Source organism: Triturus cristatus, chromosome 10, assembly GCF_964204655.1.
Source record: "Triturus cristatus chromosome 10, aTriCri1.1, whole genome shotgun sequence".
Classification (NCBI taxonomy): Eukaryota; Metazoa; Chordata; class Amphibia; order Caudata; family Salamandridae; genus Triturus; species Triturus cristatus.
In genome coordinates this window covers 229,395,422-229,417,094 of record NC_140593.1, presented here as the reverse complement: position 1 = coordinate 229,417,094, position 21,673 = coordinate 229,395,422, and the positions used below count along the sequence as shown (strand labels likewise).

The following is a 21,673-nucleotide window of genomic DNA, read 5'->3' as shown; positions in this document are numbered from 1 at the left end:
CCGTGACTGCACCATGGTTTGGGGCCACCGTTTGTATGTCGCATGATGCACCGCCCCGTCTCACCGCAGTCTGGGGCCGACCGGCACCAGCTCCCATCAGCCGGCACAGTCGCTTGCACCGTGGCCTGTCAGCACCGCCTCACTCCGCAGCCCTGGTCTCACCACTGCTGCCACTGGACGACTGTCACCGGGCCGTTGCCTACAGCGCGACTTCAGGGCACCGCATGCCGTACCCCTATACTTCACATCGCAACCGCAATGGTTCTCGCAACTAGCCCTCCCGACGTGGTCAGCTGAAACCAAAGGTACTGTTTACGAGTCTACTGACACTAATACCGGTCTGCACTACCGTGGTCGCCCGGAACTGTTGGATTCAGTTGTTTTCAGCACCGCGGTAGGTCCGGACGAAGCTACCGACTTCAAGTAACTGCATTTTAAAGTCATTCTTCCAAAGTGCATATTTTCAAATACTGTATATTGGCTTTTTATCGTTTTGGTCTTGTTTGCAAAGATAAATATTGGTGGTTATGCTAAAACTGGTCTGGTGTCCTTTTGTAGGGTTTTCACAGTATTACTGTTGGTTATGGGCAGATGCCTGACTGCTCATGCCAAGCTACCAAGGGGGCGAGCAGGGGTTATTTCAGTATTATATCCCCCTTATCCTGACTAGAAGGAAGGGTCGCTATCTGGACAAAGGTGCAAACGATTGCCAACTAGAGACCCCCTTTCTAACAGGGAGTCTTTATCCTCTCACTTCATTTTGGGTCTCCCAAAAACTAACTGTACTCTAAAAAGTCCCCCTTTTCCAAACCACGCTTCTGGCACATGGGTCAGGGTTGTCATTACCAACCTCTTTCCTGGTGCTACTAGTCCCAAGCTTAATAACTCTGCTCTATCAGCAAGGCACAGCAGGCTGGATGCTGTCATTGGCTTCAAACCTTTGTTGAAATACATCAAGGTAATTGCATCTTGGATGAGTCCAGAATAAATAAAAAGAGGTTGGGAGCTTGGACACACATCCTACAACTTCAACAGCTCCGCAGAAGTCGCCTGAATACAACTAAGGGAGAGAAAGTTTTTGTAACATTGTTCGGCTTGCTGATGTTTCTCATTGTACTGGTAGATAAAGATCTGGTGCAGTACAGCAAGCAGTATTGCAGTGTGAAACACAGGAGCCTGCTGCTCGTTTCTCTGATGCTCTCACAGAGCTATTAGAACCACTTACTAGAATTTTAAGAAGATTTAAAGCTATGGAAATAAAGGCGCAAGACCTGGCATTTCGTATGCTATATAAGCGACAAGCATGTAAAGACATCACTAGGAGTCTGAGAATGGGTGGCTGTAGATGGAACCTGCAAAAGAAATATATTGAGTACTGTGTGAAATTGGGTTTTTTATTGAGGGGGGGGGGGGGGGGGGGTGAAAACCATATTCAAGCTACAACCACAATTCCTGTTGGGATGAACTTCAAAAGCCACTTAAGTAACTTGTGCTCATTACTCTGGTACCTGGGCACTAAAGCACTCAGCTTAACTTAGAGGCAATATGTTACATGTTTATGAAACACTCTAACAGTAATATAGTGAAAACACAATAAAAATCCCACTAATTTAGAAATATAAAGAACAGTTTAATAAATAATTTGACGCCAAAAGAAATGAAATCCAGTCAGTAGAACCGAAGATATGAATTTTGTTTAGTGAAAAATAGCACCTAAAAGATCAAAGCACCAACCCTGAGCATCTAGTCACACGAGACCAGGGCAAAGCCAAAGGTTATTGCCTATCGCGATGGATCGCAGTTAGTCTACACGGGTTGGATTGGACACAGTCTAGGCTTACCTTCGGACTTGAACAAAATTTTGAGGAAAAAGTTCCTGAGAAGGTAAAGTTCAGTGAGGCAAGGCAGCCAACAGCATCTGAGGAGGCGTCGTTGTTGGGAAGTTGCTGGACAAAATTGCGTGTGTTTGGAAGTTGAAAATTTCCATTAGGATAAAGCTGCAGGCTGTGTCGGACCAGGGCTTCACGAGGCCAGATACCCTTCCTGAGAGGAGCCACTGAACAGACTTTGGCGCTAATGAGACCTACAACGTAGTCCGGACGACCGGTGATGCACCTTGGACTGATTGGTGAGCGGTTAGGTCCCGGTGTCCTGTCTGTTTCAGGCCACTTTTCAATAGAAACTTTTTTAAGTCCCAAGATTCAGCTTTTGGTGGTTTGGACACCTTTAGCACCGCTTTCACGGGTCCAGGACCAGAGGGGCAGCAGTTGGAGGACAGGACTTCAGGCAGGGTCCAGGTGCCGCTTCAAGGTTGTTGTAACTTTTTGTGTCAGAACAGGAGGCCAGCCAGCTAGTGTTCAGAGTCACTATGGTAGTCCTGGCATCAAGCGCCAAGGCATGCTTCAAACAGCAGGGTGGTCCTTTGGTGGCAGATGGGCCGTCCTCTGAGGTACAAAGACCTCAAGAAGCAGATCAGTCCTCTGAAATACAAGGCAGTCCTTCTGGGTTCCTCCACAGGTTCAGAAGTGAACTGAACTGTTGGTCTGAAGATCCAGTATTTATACCTGGTGCCAGCCTTTGCAGTGGGATGAACGTCTAGGTCTTTCTACATCTGGATTTGGGAATTTTCCCTCTTCCCCTGCCGAGGCTCCAAGAGGACTAAGGTTACTCTGGCCCAGGTTCCTTTGGCTGTGGATACAGGCTGGAAATAAGTGTCCTTGGATATGTAGGATTCATATTTGCGTATACCTGTCGTTCAATCCTACAGATGATGCCAGTGGTTCAAGGTTGGCCAAGCTGATAAGTAGAAAGGCACCCCTATATTCTTATAGGTCCTAGAGGAGGGGGAAACAACAAAAAAACAGCAAAAGAAACCTCTAATCTGAATGTTATCGCTTATATGGCTGGCCACTAAGACTCATGCATAGAACATGTCCCCAAAATATTTTCTTAACCGGAATGGTTTCATAAAACCGTATTTATTATTTATAAAAAGTTTTGGGGGGTTTTCTCGTTTACAAAAAATTCATTATTCTAAATTAGCGCAGAACAGAAAAAGCAAACATACAAAATAATCCTATATTGTTAATACTTCAATACATTTAATGTACTTAGTTTCATGAATGGCTTGATATCTCAATTAATCTAGCATGGCTGAATGGGACAGACAACACAATTTTATTATGAACAACTATACAATCCAAATGAAAGAGAGACAATTGCAACATGACATTAACCTGAAAATGACCCAACACTCATTCATTAGACCTACATTCATACCCATCACATGCCTCATCCATGCTATCATACATACAGTACCAACAAATAATACAAATGACTATTCAAAAACATATACGGGATCCAGTAAGTTAGGAGAAAGACATGGTTAGTGTGACTATGTTGTGCTGATACGTCACAGCAGTTCCTTCTTTTATTTGTGTCTCTGGCTGGATTCCCATCTGAAAAGTAGGTCAATGCACGTTTCGGTGGGACACCAGTAAGACCACCTTCATCAGGACCAATTATAATTCATTTACTTTTCAAAAATGTGTAGGGTGGGGTTAATCTTGAATCGGTTTGTTTGTCTCCCAATTGATTGGCACACAGTGAGTCAACCTACATAGGTGAGCCTGTCTATTTTGGTAGTTATGCAAAAACTAAACTGTTTCTATCCTAAAGGACAAGCAGTTTTCCTATTCATTCACATTCATGCGGTTTGGCAGCTGCAACAAGGAGCCATCAGTTGAGCGTCTACCAGGACTACATAGTCATCCTAAGCGTGTAACTGGATGTTTGCTACTAACTGCACATCTCAATTGTCTTTCTTCAGCGTGTTGGCGTTTCCCCAAGGATTCACTGGATACAGGTTGCAAATAAGTGTCCTTGGATATGTAGGATTCATATTTGCGTATACCGGTCGTGCAATCCTACAGATGATGCCTGTGCTTCAAGGTTGGCCAAGAACATTTTCAGTTTGCCGTGCTCTTCTTTGACTGCATCAGTTCCCCCTCAGATGATCGGGAAAGCGATGGTATTGGTAACTGCCTATCTCCGAGGTTGAGGATTCCAAGTGGACACCAGTTTTCCCCGATCTTGACTGCTGGCTGTTGAAGGCCACCTAGCATCATTGAGGTTCTCAATCAATGAGCCTAAGTCAGAACTGACTCCTTCACAGAAGCTTCCATGTATAGTAGCTGCTTTGGACACTGTGCAGTTTAGGGACTCTCCTCCGTTGCAACGAGTCCAGGAAATTCAGGCTATTATCCCAATGTTTCAGTCTCGTTCCTGGATCTCTGTGAGAGCTGCTCTGAGGCTTCTTGGCCTGTTAGACTTCTACATCCTGCTTGTTGACTACACAAGGTGGCATATGCAGGCTCTGCTGTTGAATCTGAAGTCTCAGTTGGCCCATGACCAGGGAACTTGTCAGATGCCATCCAGGTTTTCATAGGTGACTGCATGCAATCTGCAATGGTGGCTTCTAGACTGCAATTGGACCAGCGACAGACCCCTCATCCAGAACTGATGATGGTGATAGATGACCGTTTCAAACTTCATTGCGAACTTTTTGAATTCTTCAGGAAACTTAAACTTAAGAGTTTCTTTGAAAAACAGCCACTAGGTATTACCCAGTCCAATATGAGTGACACAGGGCTTAAAGTAAAATCTACTTTCACCCCACCCCCCCATGCTGTTCCACCAGAGATTACTGCCTTTGAACAGGCGGTCTTCAATGACATTGAAGCATTCGATGAACCTAATCTTTTCAAGAACATGAAGGCTAGCGAGTTCCAAGCTCTGCAGTCATTACAATCCAACACCAACATTGTGATAAAATCAGCCGATAAGGGGGGCGGAGTAGTAATTCAAGACACCAACGCCTATGACACAGAATGCAGACGCCTTCTGGGCGATCGTACTAGTTACACGCCCTTGATGGTGGATCCTACTTCAGAACTCCGCACCACTATTCATGATCTTGTCAATGGTGCTGAAATTCAGGGTCTTATTACCAAACAGGAGGCTACTTTTCTAACAACTAGCAAGGGAATCATCCCTTACTTTTATACGTTACCAAAAACACACAAAAATAGGATACCCCCTCCTGGTCGCCCAATAGTGTCAGGCATTGGTTCACTGTTGGAGCCTCTTTCACGATACTGTGACTTTTTTCTGAAACCTCTTATCCAGACAACAAGCACCTATTTGAAGGACACTAAAAGCCTTCTTGCACTCCTACAAGAGACCGTCATCCCAGATGGAGCTTTTTTTCTGGTTACCCTAGATATAGAAAGCCTTTATACATGCATCCCACAGGATGACACTATTAGTGTCATCAAAAGTACTCTAGAATCAAGTACTTGGAACTACAAAACCCCGCGTGAGTTCGTGGTCACCTGTGCCGTTCTTGCACTGAAACATAACTTTTTCGAATACAAGGGTGACCTGTTCCTACAATCTACAGGTAATTCTATGGGCAGCACATTTGCGCTGAGCGCGGCAGGGTTGTATGTGTATGATTTTGAATGTAAATACATCTTATCACATAACCCTTTTTCATCTAACATATCTCTTTGGAAAAGATACATTGATGATGTGTTGATATTCTGGGAAGGATCTGAAGAAGCTCTTCTGGAATTTTTAGAGTGGATAAACACCTGTGATTCTCACCTTAAGTTTACGCATGCTCATGATGAGCAAGAGATGATTTTTCTGGCTGTAGTCATCACTAAAGTAGGCAACACCCTACAGACCAAAACTCACTATAAACCAACAGCGAAGAACAACCTGCTTCATTTTTCAAGTTACCATCCACGCCCATTGAGAGAGAATCTTCCCTTTGGTCAATACCTACGCCTTCGACGCAATTGCAGTGAAGGTTCTACCTTCAAGAAGCAAGCACAGGAACTTACTGTGAAGCTGAAAGACCGTGGCTATCCCGATAAAATCCTCAAAAAAAGTAACAAAAGAGCCCGCAACCAAAATAGGTATGCCCTCCTGGAAGTTAATGTGAGAGATGACCAGGATACCATTCCTCTCGCGTGCGTGACCACCTACAACGCAGCGTCCAACGCAGTTAGTAAATCCATCAAAATACATTGGAATATCTTGAAGAGCAACAACCATGATTGGGAGAAACCCTTGTTCTCATACAAAAGAGCAAGAAGCATCAAGGATACGCTTGTACATACCCGCCCGAGAATACAGGAGAGAAGGCAGGATCAATCTGTTCTCAGTACGTGGGGCCTTCCCCCAGTGGTTGGCCACTATCCTTGTGGATCATGCAGCATTTGCCATTTGACTTCTACCTCAAAACACCTAGCGCTTGAACCAGGAAAACAATGGGTACAGAAAATACACACCAACTGCAACTCCACAGATTTGGTCTACTTAATAACTTGCCCCTGCGGGCTAAGATATGTTGGCATGACAAGTAGGAAAATCAAGCAGCGCATTTGTGAACACCGTAGTACCATCCGTTGTCGCAAAGTGAGTACCAAACTCACTGAACACTTTCTACTGAAGAACCACACCACAAATGACTTGAGATGGACAGTTATTGAGAAACTTAACCCAGGTCCAAACACCCAACAGTCTCTCTTTGAGAAAGAACAACGCTGGATTTATCGCTTATCCACACACCAAGTAGGATTGAATGATAACATTCCTTGGAGTTCAGTACTGAAGCGATGAACTGTTTACTTAATGGCCATTCTAGCCTCTGATCAGCTCAGTTTGACTAATACGGGACTTTGTCTCATACACTCTCATAATCTGGTCCGTTTCATGGGGATTAAAAGTCAATGTATATAGCCTTTCTTTTTATTTTTTAGTCTTGCTAGTTACCCTGACATTAGTGTTAATAGAGGATATCCAATTCACTGTCCTTCTAGCACGTTACAAGGTAAATGAGTACATCGTTTGCGAGCAGTTATTTAGCTTTCCAATAAAGCAACCCACACCGGCTATTTGGATTCAAGGTCCTTCTAAATGTTGTGCCTGAATGAATCAGATGTATTATTGCTTTGTTTGTCGGTCCCAAGGTCTTATTAAAGTTCGTCCGTTTCAATAGCTTGCTTTTAGTTCACGCCCCCACCCCTGACGTCACACGCACGTATTGGGCATCACGTGACCGGTTTCACGGACTACTTACTTCCGTGTTTACTCAGTACCCATTAACATCCGGGCCGAGCAGGACTGAACCAGGTCTACAGCGGGAGTGTGCGAGCATGGAAGTAAGTTCGGGCCCCCCCCCCTTTTTAGGGATACATGTTCCCCCAGCCATTGGGACTTTGTATTTCAGCCTAACAAGACATATTAACCCTTTTGCTTGTCACCATTCCAGATACTATAGCTCACTACCCCCCTCTCGGACCCATGATGTCAGTCGTACATTGCATACGAGTAAGCGGACCATTTCTTCTCCATGCTACTGTTTGATTATTATACTTCTGTTATGCATGCATTGGAGCAACGACGCCTGGCAACAACCACGGGCGCCTTAAAATCAGCATGCAATACACTTTCACGAGTCAGCTCTCATTATTTACACAGTGGCTAATAGCCACTACATAGGCACAATTTTTGCTGGATTTACAGATTACTGTTAACTGATGAAGGCACTATACATATGCCGAGCTCACTACAAACACCTCCGGTGTTTTATAGGTTCATTTTAGACGAGTAATGCTCGCCCCTGGGCAGTAGTGGCCGAATTTGCTAAACACACCCACTCCCGCTCCACAGCACGGGATTACCAAATTGTTTGTTCACTCAATTTCGCTAAGGACAGAAAATAACCAACAAGTCACATGTATATGTTTGTGTGTTTGTCTGTTTTTCCTTCCTTCCAGATTTTATTAGCCCTGGAATAGCAAGAAGGCTTATCGGTAGAACCGTACGTGTTACCACTTTCATTCCACTGGTTAGGGTGCGCCTTAGCGTGCGCATACCGCCGTGGTTTGCCATCTGGTCCTGAAGAATGCTTAGCCAAGTTGGCATAAGCTGAAACATGTCGACCATTTTCTTCTCACTGATCTAAATCGGACGAACTTTGGTTATCCTAACCAACCAGTTCCAGTCCGTCTCACTTGTTTTTAACGGTTTTTGGTTTACCTAGATAAAATTTATTATAGGTTAAAACCACGAACCTTTTAAAAATTCACATCCACCTTTCCATCAAAAACCAGCTCCGCTGTAAATCAGGCGTCGCAGCACACCAGGGAGGCACTCGGCCTCCTTGGTGGGAACCCGATGATGAAGCATGTCACCAACCAGGTTGGTGAGTGAGGGTTCTTTTAACAAACTCTCTTGGTTTTTGCCCACGCTGTTGTTCTTTTTCCTTATTCACTCTTTCGTTGTTTACTAAAGTTACCAGGGGGAACAAGAGTGATTCTCTCCCTCACCCTCTCTTTGTTGTTGTGATAGATGAATCGCAGTTGGGTTGGAGAGGTAATCAGTTGAGGTTGTGGGGGTGGTCTCTGGCAGACATCCGGCTCCATATCAATATTTTGGATTTGTGCGCCAGTCATGTGGTGCTGCGGGCCTACCTACAGTTTTTAGTATTAAATCTGTTGTTATTGACAGAACACAATCAGAGGAACATAAGCAGGATGCCTACAACCCAGCGGGCCGGCTTGCTACAGTTCGGTTATATCAACAAGGCAAAGATCAAAGCAGACGTTTCTAAATTAAACACCGCATGCCGCCTACAACCCATCCGGACTGGCCGCGTCTATAAAAAGGGGGGAGGATATGAACCATCGGGTAATATCATGGGCAAGCGAGCAAGTCACTCGAGAAGCAATGAGCCCATTTCCGCATCCGCTTAGATGTGACCCGCAAAGGTACGTAGGCTCTAGAGGGCGTTCCATGTTTGAACAATAAACAAAACTGAGAAATAATATGAAAACAATAAAGAGCCTCAAAACCCATCCCACCCCCTCTATTCAGTGAGCTTGGAAACAACTAGATGCACGTGCGTCTTCCAAAGGGCCTCGGTGTGACAATGGGGTCAGCATGTCCAGAGGAAAGCAAAGGCTGACTGAACACACTCTTATGGGGTGGTCGCAGTGGTATCCGGAACTAATTTCAGGATACGAAGTTATTGCGGGCAAGTCAATTCACGAAATTCAGAGGAGAGAATAGTTAAAAACGGGGCCCAGGTTTTGGCATAGTCTTTATCCTTCCCCGCCGCAACCATGGAAAGTCTTTCCATCGCTAGAAGATTCCATAGTTGGTGTAACCAGTGTGTGTGATTGGGTATTTTGTCAGATACCCACCTTGTCAATATTACCCTATGTGCAGCGTTCAGTGCAAGGGCCATCTGCCGCCCCCCCTAGTTGATCGCAAGGGAAAGGTTAGCGCATTGGGAAGGCCTATAAGCATGTAAGCAGGGAGCCGGGGTATGGAAGAGCTGAAGGCCAAGTCTGTCATCTAGGATTTGTTCCCAGTAGCGGGTTAATTTGGGACAGTACCAAAGTAAGTGTATAAGTGTCCCGGGGTTACCGCACCCCCTATAGCAGAGACCGTTGCATTGAGTTTGCCACTTGGAGAGCCTTTTGGGAGTGTAGTACCAATAGGTAGCAATTTTAAAAGCTGTCTCGGGGTGGCTCGAGGAGTATGCAGTGTGGTGTGCCCGATTTTAAACAAAAAAGAAAAAAGTCTTCCCACTCCTTATCCAACAACGCGCGCCCTAATTCTACTTCCCAGCGCTTTTGCCCGGCAGTGCAGGTCCTTGGGGGTGCAGAGTTGAAGAAGGAGTAGATTTCAGAGATACAGCTTTTATCGTCCTTTTAATTAAGTATCCCTTTCTCGAATGATTTCATTGGCCGGAAAGCTAGGGGATGCGTCCCAGGTGTCGAGATCCAATGGATAATCTGGGAGTGTAAGTAAATGTCAGTATCCGGTAACTTATAGTCCGACTGTAGTTCCTGAAAGGGGAGAAGGCCCTGAATGTCATAAGTGTCCTATACGCTTACAACCTTCCGCAACCCAGTGTGCTGCTGCCTTGACGGCCATTCCCGGCGGGAAAGCAGGATTTGAAAAGAGTGGAGTCGGGAGAAGGGAATGAAGTCAGGTTTGCCCTCAGTGAGACCCTGTCCCAGGCAAGCATCGTAGGTCACGTGGCTGGTGAGGAGTAGAGTCCCCAAGTGCAAGCCGACTTGGGCAACCAGTCGTCCCACCAGATGTGATGACCTGCGACCGTCTGGTCCATGAAGACCCAATATTTCTCCATCATAGTACGGTTCCATTCCACTATGTAACGTATGAGGGAAGCATGGAAATATAGAGTAATGTTAGGGAAGGCTAATCCCCCGTACATCTTTGATCGTTGGAGCTGGGTTTTGGGTAGTCGTGGAGAAATCGGGCCCCAAACAAAGCTCTTGATCGCCTTCTGTACCTGTCGGAGGACGTGTGGCGGGGGTTCCAGTGGCAGGGTTTGAAACAAGAATAGGGCTCGTGGTAGAGCGTTTATTTTAATTGCAGATAACCATCCGAACCACGTCAGGGGAAGGCGACGCCAACGCTGGAGGTCCGCGCGGATCTGGTATAGTAGCGCAGAGTAGTTAACTTCCTCTGTTTTCGTCAGGCTCTTGTGTAGGGTTATGCCCAAGTATGTGAGTCCCCCAGACACCCAGTCAAAGGGGAAGCGGAGCCGAAGAGCCGCTTCCGTGTGTTGGCTAGCGGTAATGTTGAGTACCTTGGATTTCAGCGTGTTGATTTTAAAACCAGAAAACTGACTGAATGTCTGGAGTTCCTGCATGATGGCTGGTAGTGAGGATATGGGGTGAGCAATTGAAAAGATGATGTCGTCCGCATATAAGTTAATGAGATGATTATCTAAACCAAAGGGGATGCCCTGCGCAAGGGGGTTATCTTGAAGTCGCTGAGCCAGGGGCTCCATGTATAGAGCGAAAAACAGGGGGGAAAGGGGAAACCCCTGCCTCGTTCCCCGCCCGACTTCAGAGTGCTCCGAAAGTAAGCCATTGACTCTAACAGCTGCCTGAGGGGCGCTATAAATGCTTGCGATCCAGCGTCGGAACTGGGGACTCAACCCGAAGCGCTCCAGAGTGGCAAAGAGATATGGCCAATGCACACGGTCGAAAGCCTTTTCCGCGTCTGTCGTCAATAAAAGGGCTTCCTCTTTGGACCATTTGACCTCGTCGATGAGATGACAAAGGCGCTTGGTATTGTCTCCACATTGCTGCCCCGGAATGAAGCCGGATTGGTCCGGATCAACGAGGCCCGGCATGTGGGGGTTCAACCTATGTGCTAAAATACTGGAAAACAACTTTGCGTCGACATTCAAAAAGGAGATCGGCCGGTAGGAGCTGCAGAGGTCTGGGTCCTTACCCGGCTCGAGGATAACCGAAATAGACGCCAGTAGCATAGAGGGGCGAGTGAGTTAAATAGGCGGGTGAGTAGCGGAGCGAGTTCAGCACAGTAGGTTTTGTAAAAAAAAAAAAGGGCCCCGAAGCCATCCGGCCCAGGAGCCTTTTTTAACTCTAACCAGGCGATCGCAGAGATAACTTCCTCAATGCGAATGGGTGCTTCCAGGGCGGCAGCTTGAACCTCAGGCAGGGGCGTCACCGCTGCCTCCCCCAGGTACTCGATTGGGTCAGGTAGCAAGGAGGGGTCGGCCATATAAAGTGAGTGGTAAAAGGACTGGAAGAACGAGACTATTTGGGCATCGTCAGTGTGGAGTCGACCGGACTCCTCATGTAACGATTTAACCAAGTGTGCTTCTTGCTGGCTGTGCAAACAGTGTGCCAACATACGACCCCCCTTTATTGGAGCCAACAAAATACTTGTGTTTCAGATGGATCACAGCATGCTCAGCCCGGTCGAGATCCAAACGGCGTAGCTGAAGACGCGCCTTTTCTAGCTGCAGCCAGATGCTATGAGCGCCTGTGCGTTTATGTATCGCCTTTTTAACGGCGGCCTCGAGTTCCTCAAGCTTCGCTCGCCTGGACTTAATCTCATAGGCGGCTTTAGCAATGAAGGCACCTCGCACTACTAGCTTCAATGCCTCCCATACCGAAGAAAGTGGAGTGTCAGCCCTGTCATTAGTAATATAATTAGTAATGCAGCGCCTGATGTCAGAAACAACATCCGGGGATCGGAGCAGGGAATCACGCAGACGCCAGCGCGGCCTGAAAGTCGAACTAGCAGGGTTGAAGCGCAGTGCTAGGGTAATGTGTGCATGATCGGAGAGGGCCCTTGCTTCGCTGGTAGATTCCGTAACCAGGGCTCAAGCAGCTGGAGTAACGAGGAAGTGGTCAAGACGGGCATATGTTTTGTGTGCGGCTGAGTAATATGAAAAATCTCTCGTTTGGGTGCAAACCGCGCCAAGCATGCTGCATCCCAACCTCCCGCAACCATTCCCCTCCCTTTGCTGATAGAGCGCTGGCGCTGCCTGTGCGTGAGCCAGAACGATCCTGTTCCCCATTCATCACAAGATTAAGGTCGCCCCCTATAAATACCGCCGGATCCGGGGAATGCAACACCTCAGCACAGGCCTCCAACAAAAACTTCTCTGGGCGATCGTTAGGGGAGTAGATGGAAGCTACAGTACAAGAAGAGAAGCCTACGCGGAGTTGCAGCGCTAAGAGGGTTCCCTTGATTTTTGAGACCGTCCCCACTACGGAACCCCTAAAGTGTTTGGCCACTAAGACGGCCACTCCACCCCTCTTACTGGTGGTAGAAGACCAAAACTGGAGAGGGAAGTGACCGTGCCGCATGCGATGGGTGTCGGCCTGTAGTAGATGAGTTTCTTGAATGAGGCAAATGTCTCCCCCTGAATGTTCTAATAAAGACAAAACCGCCCTCTGCTTGACTGGGTTGTCAAGGCCTCGGGCATTGAGACTGACTATTTTAAAATCCAGAGGGGAGGTAAGGAATTCCGAGAACTATGTGGGAGCACGCGCTGTCTTGCTATGAAGAAGAGGCAGAAGGGGGCCACGAGTCCAGTGTGTGTGATATCAACAAAAGAACTCACTGAGGAGAGAACCCACCCTAACCCAGAAAACAAGAAAAACATCAAAAAGAAAACATGACTAGAGTCAGTCGGAGTAAGGAAAGTCCACCAGGACGTGGCTGATACAACATCCCAGACCAAGGCAGGTCCGAGACGCTGCCGCCTACCTGTAGAGAGGCCGTCCGAGAGGTCCTTAAACAGTCCATGCTGTCCCTCCGGCACCCCTCTGAGAGCCTATTCCGGAGCCATCAATAACACATTTCATGGAGTGGCTGGGCGCTGTGACGTTTGCGAAAGAGTGGCAATGACCGCCTCCCGTTCCCTGTCTCTCGTGGCCTGATCGGGCTTCTTGATGAGAGTAGCCTTACCCACTCGCTGCCCTCCCTCCCACGGCAGGGCGCAACACCTTAGACCATACTCCCTCTTCAGTCGGGCCTGTGCCCTCGAGGCCAAGGATCTCCAGCGCTTCCGTGAGGGAGCGAATCTGCAGCAGCTTGCCACCGTACTTAAAAATGAGACGAAAGTGGTTACCCCAGGAGTAAGGGATATTCTGCTCACGAAGATGTGTGGTTACTGCCTTCAACTCACGGAGTTTGAGGAGTGTGGAAGCTGTCAAGTCTTGGAATATGGCGGGATTATGACCTCGGAACTGTATGGGCTGGGCCTCTCTTGCTTTCCGTATGATACACTCCTTCATTTGAAAGTCGTGGATGCACAAGAGTATTTCAGGCGGGGGTGCTTTGTTACCGCGAGGGAGTCCCACTGTATGAACTCTGTCCATTTGTATGTCCGCCTCTCCATCTTCGCCCAAGATTTGCTTGAACAGAGCCCCGATGTAGGCTCGGAGGCCGTCCCCTTCCTCTCTCCACAGTACGCCTCTAATCTGCACATTGTTCCGCTGGGAACGATTTTCCAGATCCTCAGCGCGGGCCTGATGATCGATGTTCTGCTCTTGTAAGCGCAGCATATTCTGTTGCAAGTGATGGTGCTCCTCGTCTCTGCCAACGTCATGTTCCTCGAGGGTCGCCACTCTTTCACCGATTTCATCAACATCGCGACGCACTGCTTTCAAGTCTGCTGTGAGCTGGTTCCGGAGGTCTTAAATATCATCCTTTATGCTCGCGAACAGCTCCAGCATGAACGCTTTAGTAGCCGGTGAATCTTCACCCTCCATCATCCCAGGCGCCTTCTCACCTGATGTCGAGGCCTGACCTGGCTGCTTCAGTAGGAGCTCCTTCAGTGACTTCTCCTTCCTTGCGCGTGCTGCCGCCATGGCATGGATCGCCAACCGTTGGTACCGCGCAGTCAGCTCTAGCCCCAGTCGCCGCAATCGTCATAGTAGGTGCCATAGGGAGACTGCGCAGCGTAGAGGGGCCCCAAGTCACTGGTTATAGCGTCCCTGATGCCTCACAGCGGGGGCCGCGCAATTCAAGGTAGGCCTGTTGGCGCGCTAATTGCAGAGGGGGTCCGTGCGTGCAAAATGTAGCCTGTCGCCGACCTGCAGACCGATGGGGCCCTACCCCAGCCCCTCTCCCAAGATTGCCAATCCCAGAGCACCCCGCCGGTCACCACTCTCTGGGGGCAGCACAAGGCATTCTACAGGTACAGGAGGCCGCAGTAGTCCGACTCACCGTGGCGCCGCTCTGCAACGTCAAAGCCCAAGAGGCCTCCAGGCCTTCCCGGCCAGTCGTTGGCATGCAGACTCCATCAACATGTGGCACTTGGTGGCTGGCAGCGCAGTGGGTGCAATGTCCCCCACCCGGCACGCAGTGGTTTGACCGGAGGCTCCCCGCAGTTGCCGGTCCGTGGTCTGTAGCTCTCCACGTAGGGCCCACTGAATGAGCACTCCGTCTGCCGATCTGCGGACCGCTAGGCCTAACTGTAGGCTCACCACACCAACACGGGCCGTATCGTGCACCACCACCTCCAGGACAGCGAGGTGGGGGTCGGGCCCCCCACACCAAATGGCTGCGTCCTCACCCGGCTTGAATCGGGAGGCTCCTTGATGGCCCCAGCACGCCGCAGGCCCCTTCTCAGGATGCAGCTGGGTTCAACGCTGCGGGCCGTTGGCAGCCGGCGGGGATCATGGGCAGTCCTGTACGCCCCATCTGGCCCCGACTCATCCCTCTCAAGGGCGTTACAAGCTGTCTCTGGCGGTCGTCAGTGACACTTTACCGCACCAGTACCTCGCTGCGGGCGTACATGTAGAACCTCACTCCCGGCTCAGGCTCGGATCGCAGCTGCAGCCTCCCACGAGGTCGCCAAGGCCCTCACTGCACTAGGACTCCAGAGGCCGCCACTTCAGCGTCTTCAGGAGCGATACTCATCCCAGGGGAGCCCCGCAGTGTGTCAACGCCACTCCCGATGTTTGCGCGGTCCGGTGGCCCCAGGGAACAGGAGATAGAGCAAAGCTAAGTATCGGCGGTGCCGGAGGGACACAATCCTGTGTCCTAGCGCGCCGCCATCTTGGACACGCCCTACCTACAGTTTTTAAGGGGAGGCTGGTGCATGTTCTCACAGGCAACAACAACGCAATATGCTAATACAGAAGAAGGGCAGAGTGGGCTTCTGGGTACTGTGTGAAGAGGCTCTGCATCTCTGGGTTTGTTTGGAACATCAGGCCAGATCCGGATTGTGAACCACTTGGTAGGATCTTTGAATGCCAGGGTGGACAAGCTCATCTGGTATCACCTGGTGGATCACGAATGGCATCGGCATTCCAAGGTGGCGCAGGGAATCTTCAGACAATTGGGGACAACACTGGCTAGATCTTTTCGCCATTGTCAACAATGTGCAGTGTTTAAACTTTTCCTCATTGGAGTTCCCACTAATGCTTTTTCTTGGATATGCATTTGTAGTTGGAGGTGGAGTGGAACAAGGGGCTTCTGTATGCCTTCCTGAGTTCTGAAGATGATCAGGAACGACCATGCCCAAGTCATCCTTGTTAGCCTGGATTGGGCCAGAAGGTTGTGTTAGCTCGACCCATCTAAGCCTGAGTGTCTGCCCACTGATCAGGCTACAACTTCAGGAAAATCTTCTGTCGCAGCAGCAGGGAAAGATTCTGAATCTGAGCCTGTGCTATCTACACCTCTATGTATGGAGAGTAAGCAGCATCAGTTGACTGCTTTTGATTTACCACCTGAAGTTGTGGATGTTGTCCTTGCTGCCAGGCATTCATGTACAAAGCCCATTATGCTTGACCCTGTGAAAATTCTGGGGACTGGTGTGGAGTCCACCGGCAGACCCTTTACAAGCCAACATTTTTTATTGTTTGTTTTGTATTTGACCCAGAAAGGCCTTGCAGTGTTTACTGTTAAAAGCTATTTGTCAGCCTTTTAGCCTTTCTGCGTTTTCCGGGCCGGGCGTCTTTGTTTCTACTTGCCTGCCCTTTATTTAGGGTTTGCTGTGTATGCTCTCTCCCAGGCCATTTGTGATGCCATAGTGGAACCATAACTTTGTCTTGACATTTCTCACGTATACTCCCTTTGAGCTGATGCACCCCTGTTCGTTGTGTCTTCTGACCTTGAAGACTGCCTTTCTCATTGCGATCACTTCAGCTCATAGCATGAGTGAACTCGAGGCTTCATTAGTACACCACCTTTTTTCTGAACACACTGGTGTTGAGGACTCAGACGGACTTCTTGCCAAAAGTTACTTCTTTCCAAGTTGGTCAACCCATCACTCACCCAGTATTCTTTGCTCTGCTTTTCCCCTTGAAAGAGAGAGAGGTACTCTATCTGTTGGACCCCAAAACAGCTTTAAGCTTTTACGTTGATCGTTCTAAAGACCATTGCATGGATGTTCATCTTTTTGTGGTGTTCTCTGAGGTGAAGAAAGGGAAGGTAATGCAGAAAAGCACTCTGCCGAGCTGGATAGTCCTCTGCATTAAGATATGTTGCACATTAATCAAAAAGCAGCCTTCGTAAGGTCTTGGAGTCCATTCCACCAGGGCTAAGGCTGCCACTACTGCGTTTGCACGTGGAGTGCCTGCCCTTGACATCTGCCAGGCTGCAACATACATTAAGTGAATACATTAAAAAAGCACTATCTCAACAACCAGCTCGACAGTAAGGACATTTCTCACTTTCAATCTCCCATGGCGGTTTGGACTGAGCCCACTCCACAGCCCTTCCACCTTCAGGAGGTACTTCTTTGGCAAAAGTTCTAAAGGTGAGGAATCTGTGGTTAGCAGTATCCATCAGAAGAACAAGTTACTTACCTTTGGGGAACACATTTTCTGGTGGATACTCAGATCTAACCACTCATTTTTCACTGACCTCATGCCTCCTCATTTGTAGATTGGTCTCTCTTTACCATCTAAAAAGGTCCCATACTAAAGAGATGCACCCAAATTCTGTCAATTGTCTTGTGCTCTACGTCTGAAGGTGTGCCACTCAGTCACTTCTGGCAGTTCGCAGGAGGACTGCTACAAAAAGTTTCCGGATCCAGTCTGGAGCCTGGGAAATATTATAAAGGTGAGGAATCCGCAGTTAGAGTGTTCACCAGAGAGTGTTACCAAATGTAAGTAACTTGTTCTTCATATACCAGTTTCATTGATTTTGATAACAAATAAAGTTCCAAAGTTAATTCTGTTTCAAGCGGGTTTTTTTTTTAACGAAACAAAAACCCTTGACTATAGATTTCTTTTCTCCATGCATTTCCCAACATTTTACCCTACTTCAGTAGTATTCATAGTGTTTACATCAGGGGTGTCCAACCATTTCTGTAACAAGAGCTACTAATGTTTAATGAAAATCATCTGAGCTCCTAGTATTATCAGTACTGTAATGTTGGCACGCCAGACAAGATTATATCAGTCACCAGCATATGCAAGATTAAAAGCAGTGATCATCTGAGTACATCATGCAGGGTTTCCAGTAGTAATGTAACAAAGGTTTTGTCAATTTCAAATGTATCATCATAGAGCAAAGTTATGGTATTAATAATAAGTATGCCCAATGTCACATTTATCTCTCAAATATCAGCTTTAACTATATTTCTGACATGAACATGTTAATTGTTAATATTAGATGTTGTACCAACACTTTCTTCCACCTTCTGCAATTTACTGACAGATACGCTATAGTATGTTATGCGTTAATATAGACCTGTTTAAAAGTACCCAACAGATAGGAAATTTACACATTGTTTTAACATGTCAGAGTTAACGATATAGCTCAGGTTTGGCGGCTAGGTAATGCTCATGATCCATTATGGATCAGATGCAGAAAAACAAAGCCTCCTTCCGTTCTCAGTTTTAACGTATTTATATGCTAAACCTAATTAATATAGACACTGGACAACTGTGACATAGGCACACTCTGGATGGTTGAGGTGAGTTTCAGCGGCTGGGGGATATATATGCAGCGTGTCACCTACTGATGTGCAAAACACTACTTTAATGCTTAGCATGGTTAATCGAAACATCATATTGTTATGCATTTTAGAATGCAGACCATGGAATAGGTCTATCCAGATGTTGTGAGTTATAAAAGACAGACTAGGCTACGAAATAAGTAAATAGAAGTACTGTTGTAAGCTCTAATAGATCAACAAGAAATGGAATTTTTTTATGTGAATAAAAAGTTATGTAAGTTCCAAAGAAAATGTATAGGTGATGTTAGTGTTCTGGCCCTTAGACATAGGTGCTTATTAATGATCTGGGTACAAGATCAGAGGTACATATTGGTAAGATATGTTAGCGTATAACTCTCGCAGCAATTTGTATCGTATGTAGCACACATTTTAGAAATGTGAAGGTTTTACCTATTCTAGTCACTTAACACATATAAAACAAGTCAACTGTTTAAACATGTGTTGAAAACTCATAGTATGGAACAAAATCTATTGTTCAAAATCCTCAATGCTTCCAAAACAGTTTATTTTGGAAACCGATTTAAATGCTAGAGAATAATGCTGTTGGAGTTAATACTGAACGTATGGCTCTGGTGTATTACACATATTTATCTGGCAGCATTCCCCCCTTCCTGGCAAATTCTCAGTATGGCCTCCTCGTGTTGAAACATTATTTGTTAGCTCAGATCTGATTCAGATTATGTTCAAAGAATTCAATGTGCTACTACAGAGATTTTCTTGTCCATGTTTTAATTTTATCTTCAGAAAAATGTAGCATTGACTTTTTAAAAGGTTTTACTGGCATATACCTTACCACATGGGCATTTTCTCCTATGAATCAAATTAACTGTGCCACATGTCATATATTGCCTAAATTTGATCTGTCCACCAATAGAAGCATAATTTACAAATGCACCTTTGATATTTGGGCAGTGTATGCAATTCAAGCATGGGCTTGTGTCTAATTTCACCCCTGAAAATACTGAAGTTTTTGATTGTAGTGTCTGCCATAATAAAGTTCTGAATATTCTTATTCTTTTTTAAAACAATCATTGGTTTGGACAATTTTTCATCTGACTCAATCAGTTTCCGGTGTTTATGTAGAATATTTTTAATTTTCTGATTTAGATTGGACATGCCAGAATTGTTTTTACCATAGATTAGAGTATTTTGGGGACACCACGTTGTTTTAGCGAATATGTACACACAGTTTTGTACACATTTAAACAAATGGGTGCATACTCGAGAAAAAACATAAACTCACTTGAGATTTAGGAATATATATGTCTCAGCTGCAGGGTGCATGTCAAAATCCACTCTGTTCATGCATCCCTGCTAAGGTTCAATTATGAAATGGATCCTAGGAATTAGCCAGATACTTCAGCAGCAAATGCTCTTATATAAGCTTAGTATGTTTGTCTCATGCTTTCAACCCTCTGTTCATATCACTGAAAACGCAGTGACATATGTATTGGGTATTTTCACTTTTGGCCATTTAAATATTCACTTTTCAATCCTCTTGTTTCTCTGTTCCTGCCAAGCAACAAGCTTCAGTGGATGTGTCCAGGTCCATTCTCATCCAAATAGCAGAGTCCGCTTATAGGTTTGGCCTTGGTTCCATTGCCGGAGGTGAGTTGTGAGATTGAAACATTTTCTTCTTGATGGTTGCTGCTCATTCTTTTAGAGTATGAGACAGTATTAGATTACTTATATGGCTTTATTTTTTTACTTACCATCAACGTGTTATGAATCAAACTGCTCACTTCATAGACAGTTGACAAAAACAAAAAACAGCCCATGAGAAGCACATGCAGCGTGAAGAAGTGAAACAACCAGCCAATGCGTGGGATGTTACAAAATCGTGTATCAATGCACTCATGAAAAACAGAAGGCTACTACATCTCCAGTGTCCAACGAGATTTAGTAACCCTAGTCAAAAAACACATATAACACTTCTAAAAAATGACATGAGAATGTACATACACCATTCAACAGCATGGAACTAATGTGCACAGCAACCAATCCTTTCAGTGTGGCACATCACCTAAATCTTGATGTGAATAAGTAACAAAACTGAAAAGAAACAAACTGCAGACCATTATCCCTCTCATCACCAAACCTCTCTTCATAGACACAATTGTCATAAGACGTCGATCTTGAAAATATATCCCCTGTTCTTAGCACTAATCAGCCCAGCTTACAGACCTTATGCCACACAGAGAAAGTTTCTTTCCTAGAAAGAAGGACTCTCTTTTTTGCAAATTATCTTCAGCTGTATTCTTGTGGTCTGCAATCTGCATTTGGTGACATTGGCCAATACAAGTTTCTCGCTCACCTGTAATCAAGGATGTGCTTCTTGACTGCTTTACTAAACCTGATTGCCTATTTCATAAACAATTCCTTCAAATTCTAGTACATGAGTGAAACACGACCATGTGATTACCTACAGTTATTCCTGCAACACAGTGATTAGTGTGAACCTTTGTAAAATGTTAGAATAAATAAAATAGCTACTGCTTCTTGAAAGATTTGCCTTTTGTTTCAACATTGACTACCAGTGATTATAGAAGTAATCATGTTTTTATTTCCGCAGCATGGGAAATTAAAGGGGAAATAAAACAATGTCTTCTTTGATAAAGTCTGTCGCCAATTAGAAGCAAAGTTTAAAATAAATGAATTTCACTATTAGAACAAATTGGGGCAACATGAGACAGATTCCGACCTCTTCAATTGATTACAATAAATTGAGTAAAAAAATTCGGAGGGCAAAGAAGCATTTTTCATAGCTTTTTTTTTTTTTTTTTTTTACTGCACAGACTGGTACAGGAACAACAAAATAAGTTTTATTCGATATCAGTGTGAATCATAAAAGCATACACAATAATACCAATATACAGTGTGCAAGATAAAATGCAATAAGCTGTTTAAAACCAGATAAAAATACAGATGTAGATACAGCTTAAAGAGGAACAGCAGTACTCTGTTCCCACGTTAATAATTTTTCTCCGAGTAATAACTGCCCATAAATATTTTGATAAAACAGTACATATATACAAATTTGGAAGGAATTGTAAATATAAAAAAGCTGGACGACATTGCATGAAATTTAAGGGCTTTACCAGTGGCTTAATTAATGAGTGCCTCAAATATGGATACAATTTACAAAAAAAGCATATGTGCATAGTAGACTGTTTAGATAAATTGTCACAAGGGAAATGCACTAGTTCACGTGACCAATTGTTCATGTTAGGAAAGCTGGTTAAACGATGAAAAATGTCCAGCCTGAATAGTGTCAAAACAAATCTATGTTGAGCATTATGTGTGCTTGCTAAAAAGGGTTTT

The 21,673-nt window shown here is 45.8% G+C and overlaps 1 protein-coding gene across 1 annotated transcript in view; it reads left to right on the top strand.

Moving 5' to 3' along the window:
- SLC25A13 (solute carrier family 25 member 13) overlaps positions 1 to 21,673 on the top strand; it is a 772,629-nt gene that overhangs the window by 387,956 nt on the left and 363,000 nt on the right. The window contains exon 10 of the mRNA XM_085630870.1: positions 19,873 to 19,960. Coding sequence (XP_085486996.1) covers positions 19,873 to 19,960 — 88 coding nt within the window. The remainder of the gene's footprint in view (positions 1 to 19,872; positions 19,961 to 21,673) is intronic.